Source organism: Lynx rufus, unplaced genomic scaffold (genome assembly GCF_022079265.1).
Source record: "Lynx rufus isolate CCGP_SWC_20201006 ecotype Redwood Valley unplaced genomic scaffold, mLynRuf1.p SCAF_3, whole genome shotgun sequence".
NCBI classification, from domain to species: Eukaryota; Metazoa; Chordata; class Mammalia; order Carnivora; family Felidae; genus Lynx; species Lynx rufus.
Window position 1 is genome coordinate 122,296,608 of NW_025814845.1, and position 26,756 is coordinate 122,323,363.

The following is a 26,756-nucleotide window of genomic DNA, read 5'->3' on the forward strand; positions in this document are numbered from 1 at the left end:
CTCAGAGCCTGGATTCTGCTTCTGATTCTTTGTCTCCCTCTCTCTCTCTCTCTGCCCCTCCCCCACTCATACTCTGTGTGTGTGTGTCTCTCTCTCTCAAAAATAAACATTTAAAAAATTAAAAAAAAATAAAGACCACTGTCAGTTAAACTATTTTTCTATTAAAAAATGCAATATTTTTCATAGTATTAAGTATAAAGGGATATATTCAAGTTTTGAATCTTTGGACAATCCAAATATATGGGCTGTACCCTTTACATTCGAAGCAGCCTTATCTCCTTGCTTGTAGACTGCTTATTTGAATTGTCAGTAGACATTTATAAGATGAAAAACATTTTTACTGTTGGTTTATTATTTAGACAAGTATTCACTGTGCTATCTAAAAAGGAGATTCCATGATGAAATAAATGTGGAAAATACAATTGCTAATTTCCCTCTATTTAGTGAACCACACGGTATACATCAGCATATTAAAGGCTCTGGTAAGTCCTGCAATAAATCAGCCTCCTTAATGTCAACGTTAATTCATCTGGTGTTTCTCAAACTTATTTCATCAGATAATTATTTTTGTTTTGCTTTACATAAAACCTGTAAACATCCTGTGGGACTCTGCTTGTATAGAACATATTTGGGTATCTTAAATAAATGTTATTAGAAAAAAATTGCTGCTTAACCCTTAACAATAATTTAAAGTCAAGTGTAAATAATGTTTGAATTATCTATTGATTCAGTTGCCCATTACCATTATTGCCATCTCTTCTCCAGCCCCATGGGGCACAAGGCCCTAATCATAACATTATAGATGATACAGAGATGATTTACAATAATGGGTAATATAAGAAATGTTATTAGGGACAAAAAATAAAAACACTTTAACAAATGGAAAATAATCCAAAAAGAGACTAGCTTACTTTAAACACTTTTTGCTATAAACCAGCAAGTGGTGTTTTGCAGAATAATTTAAATAACTCTAGGTTCCTGTTCAGTAAGTCTCAAGAGACAGAACTGGCCCAAGATGACTATTGTTAGTGCTATAGCTTTGATTAAATGAACTTCATTGTGGCCCTAGAGTGATAGTCTTTCCAATGAGAAGCAATGAGAATGCTCAGAGATAATGCTACTTCAGGATAATTGTTTCAGATTCCATATATGTCTTATGACCATATAAGATGGAATCCTGAGACACCATTAACAAATTTTTACATTCTAGATTAAGTGTGTGTGTGTTTGCATGTGTGCATGTTTTAAGATTTAAGATTAATTCAAATTAATAAGAGTGAATGAGTATATCCCCTTTCCCATTTTCTGGGATGTTCTTAACTTGTATCACAATTTTTCCTCGATAAAGCTTATGTAGTAAATGTGAAAATAATTAACACAATTTTTTTAAAGTATACAAATATTCAGAAGTCCTTCAACTGAGGTATTTCCAACAATATTCTTCACTATAATCTTAATTTTCTATATTTCAACCAGGCAAAAGCCACTGCATTTTTGAACAAGATAACCTGAGCAAGAGGTAATTTTATTTCTTTAACAAATACAGCTTAGTTACTATGAATATATGATAAAACCAACGAGTAAAGAAAATACTTCTTTTCCTTACTAATATCATGTGTATAAGGTATTGATTACTATAAAGTTTGGACTTTGTTAATTTTTGGGATTGGAGAAAGTTTTTTTTTTTTTTTAGGTTTATTTATTTACTTTGAGGGGGTGGGGAGAGATAGAGGGAAAGAGAGAGAATCCCAAGCATGCTCCATACTGTCAGTGCAGAGTTGGCTCTGGGGCTTTAACCCACGAAAGGTGAGATCCTGACCTGAGCCAAAATCAAGAGCCAGACGCTCAACCAACTGAGCCACCCAGGCACCCCAAGAAACACTTTTCTTTAAATGTTTACTTTTATTTAATAAAAAATTGTAAATTAATGTTTTCTACATTAAAATAGACTACTTAGCATTTTAGTTTCTTTATAATTACAAAATGCTTTATGACAAGTTTCTCATAATTATGACACTTTTTTATAACAAGTGATGTATGGGGCTCATATTTATGCTACTCAGATGAAAGCCTCTATTTAAAACACTTAGCGAATGTGATGAATTCAACTTGAAAAAACGACTAATGGGAAATTTTTATCTTGCTCAATTCTATTTTCAGTGCAAATATCACTTCAGAATTTGGAGCTGAAATGAGAATGTAAGTTTTTAACAAAGCATTTTTTATTTATAATAGTTAATTTCTTGAGAAATTAGATGTCATATTTTAAAATTCACCAGAGGATTCTATTTTTAAAGTGAATCCTGTGGGGCATCTGAGTGGCTCAGTCAGTTAAATATCTGGCTCTTGATTTTGGCTCAGGTCATGATCTCATGGTTTGTGGGTTCCAGCCCTGCAAAGGGCTTTGCACTGACAATGCAGAGCCTGCTTAAGATTCTCTCTCTCTTTCTCTCTGCTCCTCCCCTGCTTGCACTCACTCTCAAACAAACTTAAAAAAAAATTAAAAAGTTAATCCTGTAGCTAAGCATTTTTCAGAATACAAATATCTGCCTCCTGTACTCACACACACATACAAACACACACGCACATTCACTTGTTAAAATTTTCGTGTATCTCATATTTGTAAGTCAGGTCACAACCTGATAGGAAACATGTATTAACTCCACTGTAGAGGTTGAACGACTTCTGCTATCCCTCTAATACTGTTACCATGCCCCCATTAATTTTCCCCACTGTCATTGGTACAGTTGTGGAAAGTTGTGTAATACTCGACTTTCTTTAAAGAATTTTTTCAATGTTTATTTTTGAGAGAGAGAGAGAGAGAGAGAGAGACAGAGATAGAGACAGAGACAGAACAGGAGCTGGGGAGGGGCAGAGAAACAGGAAAACACAGAATCCAAAGCAGGCTCCAGGCTCTGAGCTGTTAGCACAGAGCCCAATGCAGGACTCAAATTCATGAACTTTGAGATTATGACCTGAGCTGAAGACAGATGCTTAACTGACTGAGCCACCCAGGTGTCCCTCTAATACTGTATTTTCTCATAGAAAGGCCTGAAGTAAAATATAGGCATTGTTGGGGCCTGAGCTTCTCTCTCAGTCCTATGATATTTTCACACAAGAAGTTGAAGAAAAAAATAATTTAGATCACCAAATTTATATGCTGACTTCTAGGATCTAGGATTTCCTTTCTTTGATTATATAAAACGACCAATTCCTAATATGTAACTAGGAAAGGCTCATGACAACAATATGAGTATAATTACAGTGGAGATCAAAATATTTTATTCACTAGATGAAACATTGACTTTTGGGAAAATTTTCAGATACAAGAAAAGGAATTTACTACAAACGATGTGATGGAAAATATAAAATTAACAATTTTATTTATAATTGTGAATTGCAAGCTTTTCATATCTTCCTACTATTCACTAATAAAAATTCTCCGATTGAAATCTGTAGGACTTGTTGGTAAGATCTTCAAATTCTATTATATAAATAATAGAAAATCAATATAAATTTTCAAGTTATAATACTCTTTGAAAGAATGAAACTCTTAGTAAAAGTCTCTATTCAGATTATATATTTTAAAAACCATGGAAAGATTTGTAATTCATGATACAAAAGATTTTAATACATTGGAACATTGTGGCGGTGTTATTAGGTGCGGTGCATGCATTGTCTTTCCTGCTTGAAATGACATCAGCAGGATGCCCCTGTGTCTGGGCAGCTTGTGATTCAGCGTTCCCCTATCATGTATTCCATAAAGATGCTCAGATGTCTAGAATGCACTGTGCTAAGGTGTCTTAATGGTCTCAATTCAGACATGAAACACTCTGCACTCCTCCCTCGGGGTCACTGCTCCAGCTCCCGCAGCACTGCTGCCCACAGTCCCTCCACTCACCTTTCCGTTCAGCCGCCTCAGCCCTGGTCAGGTGGTGGTAGAAGTGACCCAGCTTATCAGGCTGCTCCTCCAGGGGTCTCTGCAACCAGAAAAGGGACCTAACTCTTGCAGCCTCCTGCAGGGCATCCCACTTCTCCATCAGGGCGAAGAGCTCAGTAAAGGACTTGTGATAACCGTCTCGCAGCATGTCCACACAAATGTTCTTCTTGTACGAGTTCCGGTAACTGGGAAGAAGAAACCCAACACGCAGAACATGATTTTAATCCTTTAAATCCATGCAGTGTTTTTCTTCTCTAAAGATTAAAGGTTGAAATGTGCTGCCTTTTTTTTCCCCTCAGTGAAAGCTGAAAACTATCTTTGCCTCACACGCTTATAATTGAACAACTTCAGTTTAATGAAAGATGCCAGGAGCTACCCAAATGTAGTAATTTTAATAAAATTACATTATAAATATAGCAGTTCCAGAGCTGAGCTCTGTTTGATAGGGACAAATAAACTAGTTGACTGATGTCAGTCCATTCTGGCCGCTAGAACAAAATACTAGTGACTGAGTAGCTTATAAACAGCAGAAATATATTGCTCACAGTTCTAGAGGCTGGAATTTCAAGATCAAGTCACCAGCATGGTCGCCTCCTGGTGAGAGCCCTCTTCCTTGTTCATGGTTGGTGCCTTCTCACTGTGTCCTTACATAGTGGAAGGGTTAGGGATCTCTCTGGAGACTTTTCTTTCTTTCTTTTTTTTTTTTTTAATAAGGCACTAATCCCATTCATGAGGGCAGAGCCTTCATGACCTAAGCACCTCCCAAAGACCTCAATTACTAACACCATCACCTTTGGGAGTTAGGATTTCAACATATGAATTTGGGGGAACACATGCAGACTGTAGCAATTGCAAGATCCAAAAGTACTTGATATACTAGCCTCCCAGTAAAACAAAACAAAAAATTCAACATGCCAAGCAAAAATTAAATATGCCATTTAATGTCAAAAAGGCACTCTATATTATGTGGCTTCATTATAAGTTATGGAAGTTCCTTCATTCGTTCATTCACTCATGCTTGGATGTTTGGTTAGAAAATGTTTATTAAAATCTATTAATAAATACATTTAAAAATATTTTCAGTTAAGATTAAGTTAATGATTTTTTAGATTAATAATTCACTTCTAATTTAGTGATAAATCATATACAAGGAGATAAAGTGACAAATGAATACTCAATTTATTTAACAGATAGCTATTAAATTTTCTAGGTAGAAGGCACTGTTCTAGACCAAATGGGTTCAATCTCCTTGTGAAGTTTGTATTCTAGTGGGAGAACACAACCAACAAGTAAATAGGAAATAATAAATCATTTCAGATGATGAAAAGTGTGATACAGGAAATAAACAGAGTTATGGGACAACAGCTGTGTGGCAGCTTTTATTCCACTTAATGAGCAATCAGAGGCCAAATCATATAGCTACTAATTATATTACATTACATTTTTTAAAAATTAGGAGCCAGTTAAATATTTAGAACAACTGACACAATGTGATACTACTAGTAATAAAAATTTCAGGGTGGAGTGGAGACAGCCTTGAATTAGTCAGATTACTCAAGGTTGGGCCCAGTTCTACCGCTCCGTGTACCTCATTTCATCTCGTTTGTAAAATGTGTGTATCAATCTATGCCGTACCTATATCACAGGATTCTTCTAAGAACAAAATTAAATTATGTAGGGGTGCCTGTGTGGCTCAGCTGGTTGAGCGTCTGACTTCGGCTCAGGTCATGATCTCTCGGTTTGTGAGTTCAAGCCCCGTGTCAGGCTCTGTGCTGACAGCTCGGAGCCTGGAGCCTGTTTCGGATTCTGTGTCTCCCTCTCTCTGACCCTCCCCCACTTGTAAAAAAAAAAAAGATTATGTATGTGAAGATGCTCAGATACATGTAAAGTCCTGCACTACTGGTTCTCAACTCTTGGATATGCAGTAGATTCATCTAAAGAATTAAAAAACAAAAGAAAAAAGAAAAAAACAGCCCATATGCCATCCACCAAGAATTTCTTACTCAGTGTAAGTAAGGTATAAGCTTAGGTATAAAGAAAGGTGAAGAGAGGAGTGGTGAGAGAGTAGCTTTTAAAGAAAAGACAGGACCTCAAAGCCATGGTAAGAAGTGTGGACTCCAAGCGAAGAGTGAGTTAGAGCCATTGAAGGGTTCCAATTAGGGAAATGACTACATGAGATTACAGTTTAGAAAAATCACCCGGAAGGAGTGTTCCAGCTGAGCTGTTATCCTCCCCGCTCTGGCATCCAGATAGATATACAGCACCTGTTTAATAGGACTCATCCATAAAGAAAATAAGGAAGCCACATTCCTAGGCCACAAGGTCAAAGGCCCCCATGTTGTAGGAGACCAAAAACGTATGACATAGGGAAGAGAAAAGAAGTAAAAGATTTTTGTTTGTTTCTGCCCTCTTGTCAAGACAAAGGAAGATAGTATGAAGAAGGAGCAGTGAAATGCTGCAAAGGCCATGTCCTCTCTCTCCCCTCCTTCTACCTGCCCCACACAAGGTATACCAAAAGTCACTGTATTGGATTTCTCAGAACCAGCCACTATAATTTCCCATAGCCCCTGAATGGTATGGGTGACATACCATAGTCATCTAGTGGGCTCCATGTATGACACAACAGTTAATGGAAATAGAGGGCTGGTATATGTCACAATGTCACTGGCCACAACGAGGGAATGTATGCTAAAATGTTCTTGTATGGCTGTCCACTGGGGGCTGAAGGAGGACACAGCTATAATGCTGAGAATAAGAAGCCTTAGGGAGCTATCAAAGGAGTCAGGTCAGCATATTTCCAAATCTGACAGAAAAGGACAGATTGAATGCGTGAGAGATGGACACGTGTATACAACCCCATAGGTTTGGAATGCATTCAACTACAAGCAAGAGAACTTGTTTCATAGTACCTTTAAAACTAGAGATCTCCATTTCTCTCAGCAAAAGATGCCTAAAAGTAGGCATCTGATGGCCTTGGTTCAGTGGTCTGGCAAGGTCAATGCACCTGGGATTATCTTATTCTTTACCTCATGCTTGTCCCCTGCTGGTCACTGGATGGTTGTTATAGCTTCAGATATTGTGTCCATCTTCAAGGCAAAAAGAATGGGGATATGGGTGGCACCAGATATGTCTTTCCCTATTACTGGGAACACCAAAAGCATTCCTGTAACTGCTAGTAAATTCTTACTTTGGTTCCATTGGCCATGGCCACCCCTTGCTGCAAGGAGACTGGAAAAACTAAAATTCTGCCTGTTCTCAGACACATTGCTCTCCCAAGCAAAACTGTAGTTTTGTTGGCAAAGAAGAATGAAGACACAGATACTAGAGAAGGATATTCAGTGTCTATAGTAAGGTCTTAGATTAAGATCTGAAAGTAAATACTGACAAACCCCCAGCCCTGGAGTTGCCAGATGAAACTGAGCAGGATGCCCAGTTAAATTTGAATATCAGATAAACAATGAATTTTTTTTTAGTATTAGTATGCTCCAAACATTGCATAGGACATATTTATACTAATTTTTTTGAAACTCAAATTGAAGTATATATCCTATATTATTATTTGCTAAATCTGGCAACTCTCCTCCTCTCTACCCTTCTCCAGCACTGTGTTGTTTCTATATGAGAAAACAGGGTGAGGGGACGAGGTGTCAGAATCTTGAATAACCCGAGAAATCACTGAATTGGACTCACATTACCTGAGAACAAGACTGGATTTTTACACTAGGGAAGATCAAGGCTCACGGCCAGGAATTAAAATTGTTATAAAAAAAATAAAGGCTTTCAATTTAGCATCTTCAAGCTTGTGACTCTGAAATTTGCACCTGATCCAAGAGAATGGCCAGGAGGAGGGTAGAACTGGGAGCAGGGCGAAGAGATGGAAGAATCCGGTGGTCTTGGAAAGGAGAGGTCACAGGGGCTGGACCAAAGGAAAGGCAGGGGGAATGGATAGAAGTAGGTGGGTTCAACACATATTTAGGAGATAAAAATATCAATTCCTTGGTGACTTAGGGCGTGTTGGGGGAGGAGGAAAAGGAAGACCTAGGAGGACACCAGGTTTTGAGGCTGGGCAATAGGTAATTGGTTATTTGCTAAAGAAGAGAACACAAAAGGATGGACAGGTTTGGGGAAAGACAATGAGATTGGATTCAGATAACTTAAGTGAGAAGAAGGCTGAAAGGATATCCAAGTAGTACCTCCAAATGGAGACAGGTTGTGGGGGAATATAGGAGATCTGAGGACGAGATCTGAGGGGCTAAAAATCTAACCTTGCTTCAAACAAGCGCTGTCATCTTTGATGGTTATGCCTTGGAAGAGAAGAAAGTTGTAAGTAAATAAAAAATAGAATATTGACTTTAAACAATAAAAATAAACACAAGCCAGGAGGCTATCCACATTCTAATCTCAACTGGGACAAAAACGCAGAAAATCACTCTGCAGGCCTTGTTTCCTTCACCTGGAAGGTGAGGGTGTTTTGGTTGGCTTTGGTCACCCAACACCTAGCTCCATTTCCACAGGTGGCAGTACTCCAAACACTTTTGAAAATGACCATTCTCACACTGTGTGTCATCTTGGTGGGACTTGATTGTAAAGACTCTCTAACCAAGGGGTGGATCAGTGACCCAAACTAAGCAAACCAGTTCCTCTCCCATAATTCTGAATCTTGGGGCAAGAAAAACACAAATGGTTAGGAGGTTTTTGGAGCTCAGTCAACTTGATATCCTGACAAGAGTCTCAAGTAGTTCTCGCTACCAAGATCCTATCAAGGGTCTCAGGTCTTGTCCTTTTCATATGAGCTGGGCTCTCCCTAAATTCAGCTTGTTACCTAATATCCTTCCAATAAAATTGTTTCTACTTTATTTAGTCAGAATCAGTTTCTGTTGCCTGTGACCAAAGAACATGAAGGGATTCAGAAGGGGCTATACTAAAATTGTTTCCAAGACATATTTTCAGCCTCAAAGCATCCATGATATATAACTGATAACAATTTTTTAAAATTTCTGGTACTTTTTTTTAATGTTTGTTTATTTTTGAGAAAGAGAGAGCACGAGCAGGGGAAGGGCAAAGAGAGAGGGAGACACAGAATCTGAAGCAGGCTCCAGGCTCTGAGCTGTCAGCACAGAGCTCAATGTGGGGCTTGAACCCATGAACAGTGAGATCATGACCTGAGCCAAAGTCAGACACTCAACTGACTGAGACACCCAGGCACCCCTCTGGTAACTTTTTTTAAAAGACCATTCTTTGCAAGAGAGATTTCAAATAGAGATGTATTTTAAAATGCATATATAACTATGCTGATTATCATTTCTATTTATATACAAATTCATGTGCGCATACACATGCATCTGTACATGTAGGTCATTGTTAAAGCTTCATTATTAATTTGAGAGCAAGAACGAGCAGTAAGTGATTTACTAAATTAGTTCCTATTTAAATCTTCATAGTTAATGCAAATTCTTTCTTTTTTTAAAATTTATTTATTTTTGAGAGAGAGAGAGAGAGAGAGTGCAAGCAAGGGGCAGAGGGAGAGGGAGACAGAGAAACCCAAGCAGGCTCCCTGCTATTAGCGTGAAGCCCGATGCAGGGCTCAAACTCAGGAACCATGAGAGTTGGATGCTTAACTGAATGAGCCACCCAGGTGCCTTGCAAATTATTTCTTTTAACCAAAATAATTTTCTTTTATTAAAATGAACTGACTACCTGAAAAAAACGTATGTCAATTTCACTATGATATTTGGACTTCTCAGGTTTCATATTTCATAACAGAATCATAGTTAAAGTTGACTTGCTTTATGGAAAGAAAATTTTTCTAAACACAAATAGAAATATAAACAATTCCAATTCATTATTTTGTTATTCATTTGGACACAATGTTATCAGTCTTTGGTTTCATCTGCATATTAGAACAAATATTAGTCTAAATTAAAATATATTCTTTGCAAGAATCAGAAGAAGAAATATCTCTTTGACCTAAAAAGTCACTACGCTGGGGGGAAATTGAGAATTCTGGTAAAATTTATGTAGAGATTTGATATTATGGAGTTTGAGAAGAGTTTCCCTGACAGAGAATATGCCACTCACAGTAGCAGAAGTCGTGACTTTCACTGGACTCTATAAATCTCTACCCTGAGGAAGGTATCTACCACTGTAGACACCTAAGGTTGCACCGGACTGAGGGATGCAGCTGGAGAAGAATGAATTTAGAAACAGAATTAAGTGGCCATCCATTTAATATGGACTTATTACGATTTAAAGCCATTCTTCAAAAGAGATACTGTGCATTTTGAACGTACGTAAAAATTGCCCTAAAAGATCCTAAGATTAAAAAAAAATCTGTAAATTTACAGAAAGTAAAACTGAACACTTTGACAGAACTTCATAGCTGAATGTGTGGAGATGCTGAGAGATGGGGAGCTTTCTGTTAAACAGCCATGGAGATATTCTATCATTTTAAAATTCTGCTTTAAAACATTCTGAGCAGCTACTATTTTATAGACTACCTACAATGTGTTAGACACTGTAGACACAGTTTCTAACACACAGTAACTCTACAAAGTAATACTTCCATTTTCACAGATAAAGAAACTGTCTTCGGTGAGGATGTGATTTGCCATATAAGTGACAAAGCCATACAAACTAATAAGGGGCAGAACTGGAATTCACATCCAGGTTTCTGAGTATGAATTCTATATTTTTGCACTTTACCACGCTCTCTCTTATTGCTTTAAATTTGTTGGGTTTTCTTCTCCTTTTCTTCCTCTACACATTGTTTTTTGTTTATTTGCATTGATTGTTTAGGAATTTGTCATTATTGGACAATTATAATGTAACCCTCAAATATGAAAGCCATTGCCTTTGTCCTTGTTAATCCATGTTTCTGCTGGACTAGGAAAAGAGATTAGTGTCATTATGTGTCCCTCCCACAGAATCCCCTTCCTTAAAATGAGTAAGTAGACAGTAGCACCCATGCAAAGCAAATTAAATAGATATGATTGTCACTCAAGGATATATGAGGTCTAATAAAAGAAAAACACCGAGAAGGACAAACATATAAAAGGATAAAAAGCACATACTTCTACAAATCTGAACAACATGAATAAATGGAATGCATATATATGACAACTTCTTTTATTTCTCTTAACCCATAGGTATTTATATTAGTTATCAGATGGGCTTTCAAAATCAAAACGAATTATCAACTACTCAAATATATGACTAATATATTTAACATATTTTTTTCATAGGACAAACTCAAATACTGTATCAAGGTGAAGCTTCATATTCTGTAAAATATTTCAAAACCAGTTTAATAAAAAAAATCATAATTTAAAACAAGATCATAAAAATTTTATTTAATCTGACAAAGATAAACCTAGAAGATGTGTAATATCTAATCAAAAGTCAGGATAATACTTTTATTCCATTAAGTTAATATTTATAAGTCACTAGTGGGTTATCTATGTGTCAGTTATAACAGTCTTACATTCGTATTGTAGGAATAAATGTTATTGGAATCACCTACGGGATAATTACACTGACTCTTAAATTAATACTTAAATAGCTTCAGTTAATATAATTTCCACGGAATAAAGTGAGTCACTATTCTTACCCATACTTCTCAGTGTAGGTAGACATTACATATAGTTTGAATGGAGAAAATATGTATTTTTTGACATACTCACACTGATAAAAACCATATAATTTGGGTGTGTTTTATAGTTTTTTGTGAAAAGAATAAAATTTTCCCGAAAAGCTAAAACAAAGATATGCCATTCCCCTAGCCATATAAATATAGGTAAAGAGAGAAGTTAGAATGAAAAAATATCAATTATATTTAAAATGACTTAAAAGCATATAAAATTACAATGACAACTGAAAGTATTTTCTTAATTTTACACTAATTTAGGTTTTTAACAATTGTTAGTCATAGTAGTAAGAGTGATTGAGAACTAACGCTAATTAAGAAATAGACTAAAATCATTCATATATATTTTTATGTAATAACCATTGGAGAGTTGGAACTTTTAGGACATTTAATTATTTTCCATGTACTTCAAAATATAACAAGAAAAAAAATGTTTCAATATGAAAAAGGCTCTTTTTAAATTTAAAGGATTTCCAATGAGTTGACTGGTCTCTGGGGGCATCTACTGGAAATTTAGCAAACTGCAGTTACATCATGTAAATTTGATAACTTTCATTATCCATCTTAATACAGATATTATTTTAATTGATATGTAAATAAGGTGACATTCAAAGAAGATAAATGTAAAGTTATGCATGGTATTCTATCTCATCCATCTGGAAACAGCAAAATATGTAGCTGTCTATGAGATCAGTTAACAAATACTCAACTGTTAAAAATGTAAATAGGACAGGTGGCATATCACAGATGAACAGTTTTCAAACTATTCAGTTCTCATGTCTGGAAAAATTAGAAATATATTTTAGAGATAAACATATACAAATTTAATGAGGCATTTTTATGAATCCAAATAAAATGTACATAAAAAGCACTTTTGATATGATAGTTTCTCTAAAGCAAATTCATTTTGCATCTCAGTATATCCATTTAATCATAAATAACTTGATAATCACTGCTTATTTTCTTTATGACTTACTTGAATTATTTACATGTCAACATCTCAAAAAGTAGAATTTGTTATACTTGAAACAAAAAAATCTATTGCTTATTATTGTTTATTATAATTAGTATATGTGCTGCTGAAGCGAGCACTGTTTATTATAATTAGTAATTAAAAGTAGAATTAGTCATTAAAATGAACACTGTTATTAATTTCTCCTAAATATTTCTGGGGAACTTCCTCAAATAAAAATGAACATATAATAAAGATAATACAATCATTGCAGCTTATGTATAGTTTTAGCATATATTTCAATAAAGAAAATAACTTCTGTAATAATATTATTGCAGTTTTGACTAGTCATGTCACAGGAATTTTAATGTAAGCCTTTTTAACAATAATGATTTTCTTTGTGAAATGTATTGGTCGTATTTCTTTAACAGAAAATCTAAAACTAATTTTGAAGGTATATCTATTGTGCAATACTTATATTGTTATACAATATAAGTATAATTTTACATAAATGTATATAAAATTTAATAAATGTATATTATTTATAAATTTATTTATAATAAATAACAATATATTTATTATAAATTTATATAAAATATATAAAGTCTCCTAACAAAGATTGAAATACATAACATGTTAGCTTCATTTTAAAGAAACACCACAAATGCATGTTTACACGGTTTAGCGATTAGAATCGCTATCTAAATAAATGTGATACCACCTTTAGTTGCATCAATTGAAAAAACTAATCATCCTAAAAATGTTATCAATAAATCAGAACATAAATATTAATTTGGCAGGATTTTTTTTTCAGTTTAGATTTAGAATCATTTTAGAGAGATGGACTTATTTGATAACTTAAGAATAAATAAATAAAATCTGCCCCCAAGAAGTTATGGGACAGAATTTTTTGTGATTTTCTAAACAATTACAAGTTTACTAAATTTGAAACTGCTACACAGGCAAGTTGTGCTTTGTATTTTTAGAAAATACACATTTTTATCTATTAATAATCACAGAAACCATAGACTGCCAACAGTTAAAGGATATGTGTACAAATTGAAAAATGCCATTTGGAAGAAACTATTTAACCCAAGTTCAACCTTTAATTATTTTTAAAAAAATCTAATAACAACTAAGAAATAAAGTTTAGCTTATATTTTCCAAATAGCACTATTACTAACATAAATCAACAAAAAATAAAATATTTAAAAATTTGGTCAGCAAAGAATTCTGCTGAGAGCACAATAAAAATTCACTTCAATATCGGTGATTTTATTTCAGGATACATGGGATATTGGTGTAGAATGTAGAACAAAGATTATTTCTCAGGCTCAATTATGTACGAACTGATATTTAGCAATTATGTAAGAACTGGTATTTAGCATAAAAGGCAGTAACTTTTTGTTAGATCAAAAACGTTAATCAAATGGTATTTTTCCTAGTGATTGCTACCCGAGATCAGAGAAAAGCTGTGGTTATTTACTACAGTGCAGACTGCAATGTTACAATAGCTTTAAAAATTCCCTTAATGATATACAGGAATTTTTTGTGTCTATTTCCTATTAAAAATTATTTACTCAAGTGATTCCAATGCAATCAAATATCTGGAGTACAGAGATTGTCATCAATCAGGAATGAAGCAACTATTTGTCAGTCAATATAAGGTATTATCAAAAAATTTACCCATGTAGCTGTAACACACATTTTCTTTACGGAAAGATGTTCTCTACTGGAAAACTCTTGAACTTAACCACATTATAAAAAGTTCTTCTTCAGAAGTTCAGTGGAAAAGAGCTAGAAGAAAGCAAGCTCTTTATAGGAGAGGCTAATTACGTCATCTTTAAAACGGTCCTATTACTTGTAAACTTCTAAGATGAGAAATTTAAACTTATTTATAAACGGAAGGGTTAAGCTAAAGATTATACATGGAAAGGTACAAAATGAGTGTCATCATTTAAGAAGAATTTTCAGGGAAGGTATTTTCACAGTACCACAGCTGAGTCCAAGCACTTTTGGCTAAATGAGGCAGTCATGTATTTTTGTTCTTTTCTTTTAAATTGCACTGTAACTTTCAACTAAAGGAAAATCAATTAACCACGAGCTGAAAAATAAAGCCTGAAAATAATCTTAGGTTTGGGATTGAGTCACAATGATAAAAAAAGAAATCTGAGCAAGTAATATAATTATTATAGTTTGTGTCCTAATATAACAATAATAAACAAGAAAAAGAAGAGAAAAACAAAAAGTAAGCTTCATACTAATGATTACAAGCAATGGATTACAAACATGTATAAACATGATCATGCTAGCTCATTAACTCCACATTTTTGTCTATATTACTATTTACAAATTTTCATTAAAATAAAATAAAACCCCACGCAATATAATAGTCACTCTGTTTTTTGAAACATAATCTTGTGATTGTTCTCTACAATTTTTAATATTCTATTATTTGGGAAATTTTGTCTCCAATAATATAATTTAAACTTTTTTTTACAGCTTTTCATCTTTATAAATTAAAGAACTATCAATTTTCCATATAAGTTGAGTGAAATAATCAACTTTTAATAAAAATGTGAAGCTGAAAAATATAACAAAACTTTGTAAAAACAACAAGTTGCATTAAAAAGAAAACTTAAGTTCACTGTGTTCTTTTTTTACTAAAGTATGTCATACATTTTATCTTTCCAAGAGTTTGACGAGTTTTGCAAGTAAAATTCTGTTTCCTCTACACTTGCTAATAGTCATGAGAATCTGTAGTTTGCACCTTCCCATTAAAAATGTATTGTATTTTTTTGAAATTATTCACCCCGCCTTTTATCCAGATCATGTCTTTGAAAGGAGGAAGTAGATAATAAATGGAATAATTCATGATTTCCCATTAAATATGAAACTTTCTTTTGCAGAGTTTAGAAAATGAAGTTCTACATAATGTACAAAAGTTGATTAGAACTTTTTTAACCTTTTCAAGAAAAAACCTTTCACATTAAACAACTGCATGAGGAGGTTTCTTTGGGAAAAGTAAACCAATCAATTCTTTCCACCTATAGCTTTATCATATATATTCTAATGCTGTTCCTTCCAAACACATATTCCTTTGTAATACTTACTTAGTTATTAAAATGATGGTAAGAAAAATAGTATACATTGGGCTATAAACATGACAAGTATCTAAAAAAATGTAACTGATGTTTAAATTACAAAGGGAAAGTCACATAAATTAAAAATGAAAACAAAACATTACTCATGCTCTTTCCAGCAATGTAATGGAAGATAGAGTAAGGGTAAATAAAACCTGCATTTAAATTTCTCTTATTATGACATTTCTTCTAGTGTGGTGATGATATTTTGTCATGAGAAGAAAATATATACCTTTATAGAATTTCTTTACAAACTATCCGTTGATGTTCGATTAACTACACTGTTTTGCCTTTTTTTTGATAAAAGAAAAAATATTAAACCAAATGATTATTAGGCTCATGACTGCTCTGTCATTCTATATTTCTTATCTTGCAGATAAGAAATCTGCAATAAATTTAAGTGAAGAGAAATGTTAAGTTCTATTTTAGGCCAGCAGATGACCTCAATTCTTTGCACTGTGGAATAGTTTGTTTTTCACTATTTAACATAGTAATTATATATCACATTTTGATGTTTTAATTTTCCCTGTTTCAAAAAAAAGGATCGATTTTGCCCTTTCAAGCTTGAATACTTAAAAATAACCACCATAATGTAAGCCATGTGAAGTAGCCATGTGAAGTGTATGCTCCTTAATTACTGTTACAAAGGAGGTATATATTGCACAGGGGAACAATGAGACCGGGGATTTCTCATAGGTTTTATGTACAAATGATCAAACTTCCAAAACATACATTAGGAAAAACTAAATTAATAAAAACAAAAAGCAAATTGATCAATTTGATACTTTCGTCAGACAACATCTGTAATATTTTATTTTGCTGAGTGTTGTGTTAATTTTATCGTAGCTATCTCGAACATTTAGAAAATTTCTACTTGTAATAACTAAGTGCATAGAGAACATCCAATCAAAGATGTGCATCGATAAGAATATTGTAGGAACAAAAGAAGTATTTGTCAGAAGTAAAATAAAAGAGCCTTGAATTCAAACTTTAAAAACAGTAGTACAAAATGTACATATAGTAGTGATTATAACTTCCTTGAGATAGAGAACATGTCATTTGTTTCTTTTGTATTTTCATATTATAATGCAAATGCCAACAAAGAGAAAGCTGTTACAACATTATTAATATCAAACAAAATAGAATTTAGGCATAAAAAATTAAAGGGGCATACTAATAACAGAAACTCATAAATAGATTGATTTACTGAGATATAGAGCAATTAGGAGACAATACACCTAATAACACAGCTTCAAAATTAACAGAATAAGGGGGAATTGATTTTAATGCATTTTTTTCAGAAAATTCCAAATAAAGTCAAGGAAAAAAGAATTTGAATAACAATTTTCTAGCTTGATTGAAGTAACAGGCTCAATCTAATTATTAGTTTCCGTTAGGGTTTTCTGTATGGAAATGTCTACCAAATAAATAGAGAATATATATTTATTTTTCAAATATACAAGGAATACTTATAAAAATTGACCATGTACTGGCCATTTGGGAAATTTTATAAACTGATATACACAGCCCATTTACTGAGCACAAGATTCACTCCCCAACCTTGCATTTCTCCCCTCACAAACAAACAAACAAAAACTATTCATCTGCAAATTTACAAGTGTATTTCTAATGTATTCATTGCCTAAAGGGAAAACCACTATAGAAATTGTTCACATATTTAGAACTGAAACAAAATAAAAACACTAAATATCAAATCATGAGGGAGATGTCATCATACTGTTCAAAAAGAAATTTATAATTTAAATGTATTTGTTAGAAAACAAGAGCACTGAAACAAGTGAAGAAGCTAGCTTTTGAATCAGGATTCTAGAAAAGAAATCTTAACAAAATCAACAATGACATGAAGTAAAATAAAGGACAGAGAAGGAAATACTAGAGGTAAATGTATAAATTAATAGAAAACCAAAAAGCTGATCCATAAAACAAAAAAACTGATTATGTGAAAAGACAAATAAATCTTTGCAAGTATAATCGAGAAAAACAAAAATAAGGAAGTCTCCAAAATTGTGCCAGGAATGAAAAAAGTAATACAGCTTCTAATTACAATTATAGTAATGGCTAACTTTTATTGTATACTTACAATGGGCCAATGTTCTCAATACTTTATTTACATGAATTTACCTTTTTAAAACCTTACAGTATTTTTAATGAGATGGATGATGATGATGATGATGATGATGATAATGATGATGATTACCTCCATTTTAGAGATGAGGAAACTATGGCACAAAGAGTTTAATTAATGAGTTGAAGATCATACACCCTGTGAATGGTGGAGCTGGGATATCAACCCCAGCAGTCTAATTTTAGAGCCGATGTTATTTGCCACCATTACCTTCATACCATCTCCAAGATATAATGTTTTTAAAGATATAAAAGAGATTTAAACATTATTAGAAAATATCATGATAAACTTTATCATGCTAAATATAATAACCCACATAAAATAGATACTTATATAAAACATCAAAATACCAATTATCAGTTTGCTGGAGAAGACTTAGAAGACCAATTTACAATAGATCTATTCTCTTCCCCCTGACCCTTCTCCCACCAAAGGAGAAAACTATCTGCTTTCATAGAGATAGTAGTTCTATCAAACTACTCTCAATAAATAAGAAACTCCCATCTCATAGGAAATGTTCCAGAGCATAGAAAAAGGTAAAAAAAATTATTTAGTTCATTTTTCAAAATCCCAAAAATGCAGCAAAAGGAAAGAATAGGTTAATATCATGCAAAATTCTCTCCCTCTCCTCTCAGAAAAGAACCCTTAGCAAATAAAAATCATAGTGAATAGTTTTTCCCAGAATTTCAAAAATGGTTCAAAATTACAAAATCTAGTAACTGTATGATAATCTCATTAGATGCTAGAAAGTTAATTAGTAAATTCAAAACTCATTCATAATTAAGAAAAGTAGAAACTAAAAAATGAATTCTTTATCTTGGTAATGTGTATCTATGAAATCTACATCTATATGGCTGTTACCATTCATTCTCTCCACTTGCTCCTCTCTCTTTCTCTTGGATAAATATTTACCCTCTGGACTAATGTTCTCTATCTCATACCTTTACAAATATAATCTTTGTTAATCTTTTTTTTTCTTTTGTACTGTGATATTTTCTCAAATATCAGAAGATATTTGTCTGCTCATAATAATGAAGTTCCAGAGTTCTTAACTTTGGTAGTGTGCCTGTGTTGGTAGGTTTCATTCTTTGGTGCATAGGGCAGGAAAGCACCGGCAGGCTACACCTTGCACCAATGCCAAATGAAAAGGACTTTGCATTGTGCACCAGCTTTCTGACAGGAGCTCTGGTCAACTGCCACTTTTCTTTAAAATGTTTTGCACCTATGTTCATGAGGGATGTTATTCTGTGGTTTTCTTTTTATGTAATGACTTTTTCTGGTATTGATAGCAGGATAATGCCAGTCCCAGAGAATAAGTTGAGAATTGTTTCCTCTTCTTCTATTTTCTTGAAGAGTTTGTACTAAATTGTTATTATTTCTTCCTCTTTGTTTATTTTTAAGAGAGTGCAAGCAGGGGAGGGGCAGAGAGAGAGAGGGACAGAGGATCTGAAGCAGGCTCTGTACTGATGGCCATGAGTGCACTGTGGGGCTTGAACTCATGAACTGCAAGATCATGACCTGAGCTGAAGTCAGGACGCACAACCAACTAAGCCACCCAGGTGCTCCTTATTTCATCCTAAACTACTCAGTAGAATTCACCAGTGAAGCCATTATGGGCCTGGAATTTTCTGTGTAGGAAGTTTTTTTTTTCCCCCAGTGTTTATGTATTTTGAGGGAGACAGCCCCAGTGGGGGAGGGGGAGAGAGAGAAGGAAAGAGAATCCCAAGCAGGCTCCACACTGTCAGCACAGAGCCCAGTGCCAGACTTGATCTCATAATCCATGAGATCATGACCTGAGCTGAAATCAAGAGCCAGACACTTAAGTGCCTGAGCCACCTAGGTGACCCTGGGGGAAGTTTTTAAGCTATGAATTCTTTAACAGATACAAACAGATATAAACCTTTAACAGATATAAGCCTATTCTGTTACCTATTTCTACTTAAGTAAACTTTGGCAGTGTCTCTCAAGAAATTCAGCCATTCCATAGAAGTTGAATTTATCAGCATACGGTTTATTATCTAATTAGCATTTTAATATTTGTATAAGCTATAGTGATACATTCCCTCTTTCATTTCTGAAATGGGTAATTTGTGTCTTCTTTTTTTCTCTGATCAATCTGACTAGAAGATCAATTTTAACTGATCTTTTCAAAGAACCAGTTTTTAGTTTCATTGATTTTCTCTATTTCTCTGTTATCTTAATATTTTTTTCCTTGACTTTCAGTTTAATTTGTTTTCTTTTCTCAGTTTTTTAAAACGAAAGCTTAGGGCACTGATTTTGGACATTTCTAACTTTCTAATATAATAAGAATTTTAAAATGCTATAAACTTCCCTTTCAGCATTGCCTCAGCTGTATCCCATATATTTTGATATGCCACATTTTCTTTTCATTTGGTTAGAAGTACATAAAACCTTGGTTTGCAAGCATAAGTAGTTCCAGAAACATGCTTGTAATCCAAAGCACTCGTATAGCAAAGCAGTTCAAGAACCAATGGCTCAGTTGTGATCATGTGACATTCAGTGTCACATGCTACTCATATTGCAAGACATCGCTCATTTATCAAGTTAAATTTATTAGAAATGTTTGCTCATCTTGTGGTACGCTTGCAGAATAAGTTACTTGCAATCCACGGTTTTACTGTGTTTTCTAATTTCCCTTGCAATGTCTTCTTTGTTCCATGGGCTAGTTCAAAGTATGTTGCCTGGTTTCCTAACTTATGGGGATTTTCCAGAACCTTTCTGCTTTTATTTCTAATTTAATTCCATTGTTGTAAGGCAAAAATAATTTTTAGGATTTAAATATTTTTAAATATATTCAAATTTGTTTTATGGCTCAGAATATAATCTCCTTTGATTAAGTGTTCCAGGTGCACTGAAAAAAATGTGTGTTCTGCTGTCATTTGGTGGAATGTTCTGTAAATGTCAATTACTTAAGTTGGCTGATGGTATTGTTCAAGTCTTGAATACTCTTACTGATTATTCTATCAATTATTGAGAGAGTGGTGTTGGGATTTCCAACTAAAATTATGGACCTTTGTGTTTCTCCTTTTCTATCTGTTTTTATGTATTTTGAAGTCCTGTCATTTGGAGCACAAACATTTAGTATTATATTTTCTTGATAAGCCAACTCCTTTTATCATTACGAAAGGGCAGTTTTTACCCCTGGTAATATTCCATCTGCTTTCTAAAAATGTATTTCTTAAAATCTTGGAATCTCTTTTTCGCCCCTCCTTTTTCATCATGTTATTAAGATTTTACTACCTTCTGTACTTGTATGTGGTCATTTCAAATATAGGAAGGAAATGTATTTAACATCTATCTTGATCTTGATCTTGAAATGGAAAAAAACACAAGCTGAGTTAACTTTTAAGGTAAATCCCATGTTTGGCAACATATTTCTTTGGCTATTCTGGTTGTGGGATAAGAGAATTTTTTTCAGATAAGTTTAAGGATATTTTATGGAAATCTGAATCAGGATTAAAGAATGACTCGTCCTTATGAGGTGAACCCTAAGGAAGGTTCTAGATCCAAAGTAATACTCAGAATTCAGGAGGTGCTTCGAAATCTGATCTCTGATGTAGGTCTGGTCCATTTTCTTTCTAGCTCATTCATTCCTTTGTCTCTATGAACCTTTTTTTTTTCTATCTCATTGCTTCTGCTTCTGTATAACATTAGATCACTTTGGTCAAATTACTCAACCTCTCTATGCCTTGGTCTCTGGGAGTAATAACAATTCTTCACAGAGTTATGGTGAGGATCACTTTAAACAAAGACCAGCATACAGTATTCATTTAATATATCCTACCTGTTCCTATCTTGCCTGAAATAAAACCTAGTTAAGGGATGTAATATTTACGACAAGCTCTCTGAATGCCCTTTTTATTGTTCACTAGGTGTGCCAAGTTCTTTTTTGTTGCCCCATTTTTCCTATACAAGTCCATGTGATAACTTTCCTTTGGAATTTAGAATCAGGAAAAAAGCTTGTCCTCTTGAAGAACTGATAGGTTTCCTTTCATCAGGAAATGAGAATTTTATAGTCCATTACATCTCCCCTTTTGCCCAACCTGCCCAGAAGTTCAGAGTGAAACTTAATGTTCCCTCAGGGAAACTATATTGACTCTAGTGGGCAGCATATGTCCACACTTTTCCTTTATTTACTTCTCATTTTCTATTTATAATCTGACAGATGTATAATATAAAATGTTAACTTTAAGTTTCTTCAATCTTTTCTAGAAAGAAAACAAGAAATAAAGTGTTACTTTATGTAAGTCAGAAGACTCTTAAAGGAGAATGAAATACAATCCCTGCTTTCAAAGAACTCTAAGCCTACAGCAGAGTCCTTTCCTTATGGCAATTCACAGCAGGAAAGACATTTTACACAGCAGTTCAGTACATGCACATATATATTTTATACATGCATGCGTATGAAACAAAAGTTGAAATGCATTAATCCTCAAAATGTTCTCATCTCTTTATAAATATTAATTTAATTAGTCCTTGTAACCATTCCATGAGCCATCCATCCCTTCCATCAGTATCCCTGTTTTTTCACATGGGGGAACTGAGATGCAGAAAGGTTAAATAACTTGGCCAAGGTCAACCAGTTATTTTGTTTGTAAGCATACAGTTGAGTTTTGAGTCCAGGGTGTCTTGTTTTAGAATCCATGCTCTGGTGCATCTGCTGGTAGCCTCCCAATATTTAGCCTTACTCTATGCAATGTACTCTTTTCTATTCTGTTTTACTACACTCTCTTTCATTTCGAAAATGCTACTCATGATCCCCAAACCAGTGGGTCATAACCATATCCACAAAGGGTCAGAGTCTCTAGTTTGTTAACTGTTAATCAAGAAGGAAAAAACCCTACACGTACATGATCGCCAATGGATACTAAGAGACTTCAAGCAGGAGCTCTGAACTCTACCATATGGTTGAGGATGGCTCTACAGGAGCCTCACAGAGCAAGAAACAGTAAGGTGGAAAACAGAAGTTTACCAAGTACACAGGCAAGGAGGAAGGAGAAAGCCATTTCAGGCAAAGCACATATACAAAGCCATGAAGGGATAAAAGATCATCATGCATCCATCCTCTAAACACCTATAAGCCAAGCACTGCACAAGTACGAAGGTTGCACATGAGAGCAAAGAAACCATGGCTCCAGCCTTCTTGAAGCTTGTAGTCTAGTAGAAGAAAGAAAGTAGCAATGACAATGCAATGCTGTAAGTGCCATGATGGGAACAGTTCTGGGTATTACAGGTTTTATAGTAGGTTTTATTACAGGTATTATAGTAGCAAGGTTACAGTACATACTGAAGTCATTTAAGAATGAGTAAGCGTTAGCCATGAAATGATAAGGGGAAAAAAGCATTCTAGGACAAGGGAATGGCAGTACACTCAAGTTGGGAGATGAGACAGAACATGGTTTAATGATGACCTAAGTAAATCCAAAGACAGAATAGTGTAATGATTTGAGGATGGGTTCTGGAACCAGACTGCATAGGTTCAAATTCCCACTCTTGTATTTATTTGCTGTGTAACTATGGGTAAGTTACCTAATATATCTGTGCTTCAATTTCCTTAGCTGTAAATGGAATTAACAAAGATTTTTCTATGATTAAATGGATGAATACATGTGAGGTACTTAGAATGGTATTTTAAATATACTAAGTGCCCAATATTAGTCATTATTATTTTGGCAAATAATAAATTTCAAAGTGGGAATGGTAGAGATTGCATAGACTGAAGTGTGGTTGGCCTTAGTTAAAAAATACTAATTGAGTGCCTACCATGTGCTGGGTACTATTATAGGTACTAGAGACTCAGCAATGACTAAGACATTGTCCCAGTTGCTCAGTTGAGTTCAGAAGGCATCATCTTTGATTACTTCCTTTACTCAATTCCACACTCATTCTGTTGGTAAGTTCTAATCTCCCTATCACCTAAATATATTCTAAACGAAACCATTTCTGGGATGCCTGGGTGGCTCAGTTGGTTGGGCGTCCGACTTCAGCTCAGGTCATGACCTCGTAGTTTGTGTGTTCGAGCCCCGCGTCACGCTCTGTGCTGACAGCTCAGAGCCTGGAGCCTGCTCTGGATTCTGTCTCCCTTTCTCTCTGCCCCTCCCCCATTCACACTCTGTCTCTCTCAAAAATAAATAAAATTTAAAAATTTTTTAAACCAAACCATTTTTCATCATTTTCACCAGATCTACCCTGTCAAGATGCCATGATCTCTCACTTGGGCTCCTACCCAGGCAGATGTCCACAGAGCAGCCTTAGTGATCTTTTAAAAATGTTACATCACATCATTCCCTGCTTAAAATGATCCAATAATTTCCCAGTACACCTAGAATAAAATTTAAGCACTTCAAATTATCCTAAGTAATTTCTAATCCCTTAAGAATAATGTGAACATAATAAAAAAAAAAAGGGCAAAAGAAGTTTGGGAAGATTCTATCCCATTGATTGCCTAAGAGTTTTGAAAGACACTATAATAATTAACTAGTTACTTTGTGAATTAATTATAATTAATTTTAATTAAGAAATGAAGCGGAGATTCACACTGGTTAATTCCAAACAACCCAAATCTTTAAACACAGAAGCCCAGAATGAAACAAAATTAGTAAACCAAAATATATTAGGTTTTTCTAAAATATATTTCTTACTTCACTGCCATATGAAACAGAGTAAGGTGAACACAATAATACTTTGCTACTAAATTTCAATTACTTAATTTCAACACAATGCAAACACACTGAAAAGAGTACCAGTCATTTCCAGACAGTTCAACCTTTCATTAGTGGCTGATACTTTTGATTTCCTCTTCATCAGATGTCATTTCAGTATGTTAGCTTTCTCCTCATAGTTTCAAGCCACAAAAAAGTTAGAAAAATGAGAGGTTTCCACAGAAAACAATATACCCAAGCCTGTTAAATCAGACAACCTAATTTTATATACATTTCTAAGTCAACTGACTTGTCCTAAGGATGGCTCCACACATCCCTCTTGATAGTAAAATACCATTTTTCTAGAGCTTTTCTTGTTTATGTCAAAGTTTGCAAGGATATACTGGTGTTGGCTAACCTAAATCTGGTATCTTAATTAGTGGGGTATCCCTGATGTTATTACTGGAAAGGGACTGCCAAATTTTACCCAGGGTGTGTGGATTACGATGAAGGCGATGTATTCTCCTCTATCTAGACTTTCCCCCAATATTTGATTTCGTTTAACTTGCTTACACATTAGCTTGAAGAAAAATGCTTAAAATATATAAAAAGATATTTATATAGTAATATGAAGAAAATTCAGTTCATAGTTAAGTCACAGTTTGAGGCTATATATATCTATATATACACACACACACATTATACATATATGTACACATACACATACATATACATACATACTGTATATATGTAAACATATATATATAAATGTGCATATATAAACATTATATATATATAAACACAACCACTATATATAACTTTATGTGTATATATAGAACCTTACAAGATCAAAAGAGTATTTAAAATGATTTTAGAGAATCATTCCAAACAAAATCATTAAAGTTTCCAAATAATTTTAAAATGAACACAGAAAAGGATCCTCTATACATTTATGCATTCGTTTTATTTCTTATAACTAGACATTTAAATTTTTTTTACTTCGACAGAGAATGGCAATGAAGAGGATTCTTGAGAAATGGTGGCATAAGAAGCTTCACCAATCTGTCTCCCAACCTAGACAATAATTGCAGCTTGATGTAATTATTTTGCAGTGCTAGAGTCTATTGAAGCCTTGCAACATCCAAGGGAAGGCTTAGACAGTAAATTCTTATTAACTGTGGTCAGTTTTAGCTCGCGGTAGCCACTCATCCCCCACCCCCAAGCCTCATGGCAGGCATCTATGCACTTGCTCCTGGTCCAGCATGCAAACAGCTTGCAGGAGCCAGGGTAGGCAATAAAGGCCCTCTCTTCCAAATATCGGGGTTCTGTGTTCTGATTGTTGCTTCTGATCATGAATAGGCAGATACCAAGTGGGGGGGGAGCAGCCATTATTGCACATACACCTTCATTCCTGTAAGCCCCTCCCTCTCGGGCTGAAGCAACTTCCAGGAGAGTCAAAGGGCTGGTGCTTTCCTGGCACCATTCTTTTCTCCTTCATTTTTCTCTTTTATACGCTTTGAAAGCCAGATTTTTTTTTTTTTTTGAGAGAGAGAGAGAGAGCGCGCGCAAGCACAAGCAGGGGAGGGGAAGAGGGAAAGGGGGAGAGAGAATCTTAAGCAGGGTCCATGTACTAGAGCCCAATGCGGGCTTGGTCTCACAACTGTGAGATCATGGCCTGAGCCAAAATCAAGAGTCAGAAGCTCAACCGAATGAGCCACCCAGGCACCACAAGATTAGGACATTTGAAAGCAATAGTATGTAGGGGGAAATAAGTCACCACTCATGCCCAAGGAAAGGTACAGGCACCAAAAAGACCTAGGAAGACCTTAAAAGTATACTTCAGGCTGATCCTTGGCACAAAGACAGAGTACAACAGTAAAACAAAACACAGCAAAATAAAAAGCAGCAAATGCTGTAAAAGTCGAAGAATCTGATTGCCAGAGTTAACCACATTATTAGATTCAAATGTCCAATTTTTAACAACAACAGCAACAACAGCAAAAATCACAAGGTGTACAAAGAAACAGGAAGGTATGGCCCATTCAAGGGGAAAAAAAAATAAGGCACTGAAACTGTCCTTGAGAGAGACCAGATGGCAGAACTACTAACCAGAGATTTGAAAATAACTGTCATAAAGATGCTAAGAGAATTATAGAAAGATGGGAAGTAAGTCAAGAAAAATATGTATGAAAAAATGGAAATATCAATAAAGAGAAAGGAAAACTAGAAAGAAACCAAAAAGAAATTCTAGAGCTAAAAAATACAATTAAC

The 26,756-nt window shown here is 34.4% G+C and overlaps 1 protein-coding gene across 1 annotated transcript in view; it reads right to left on the reverse strand.

Annotated features, from left to right (window-relative positions):
• Nucleotides 1-26,756, reverse strand: part of TTC29 (tetratricopeptide repeat domain 29) — a 236,176-nt gene that overhangs the window by 193,962 nt on the left and 15,458 nt on the right. The window contains exon 3 of the mRNA XM_047090368.1: nt 3,902-4,125. Coding sequence (XP_046946324.1) covers nt 3,902-4,125 — 224 coding nt within the window. The remainder of the gene's footprint in view (nt 1-3,901; nt 4,126-26,756) is intronic.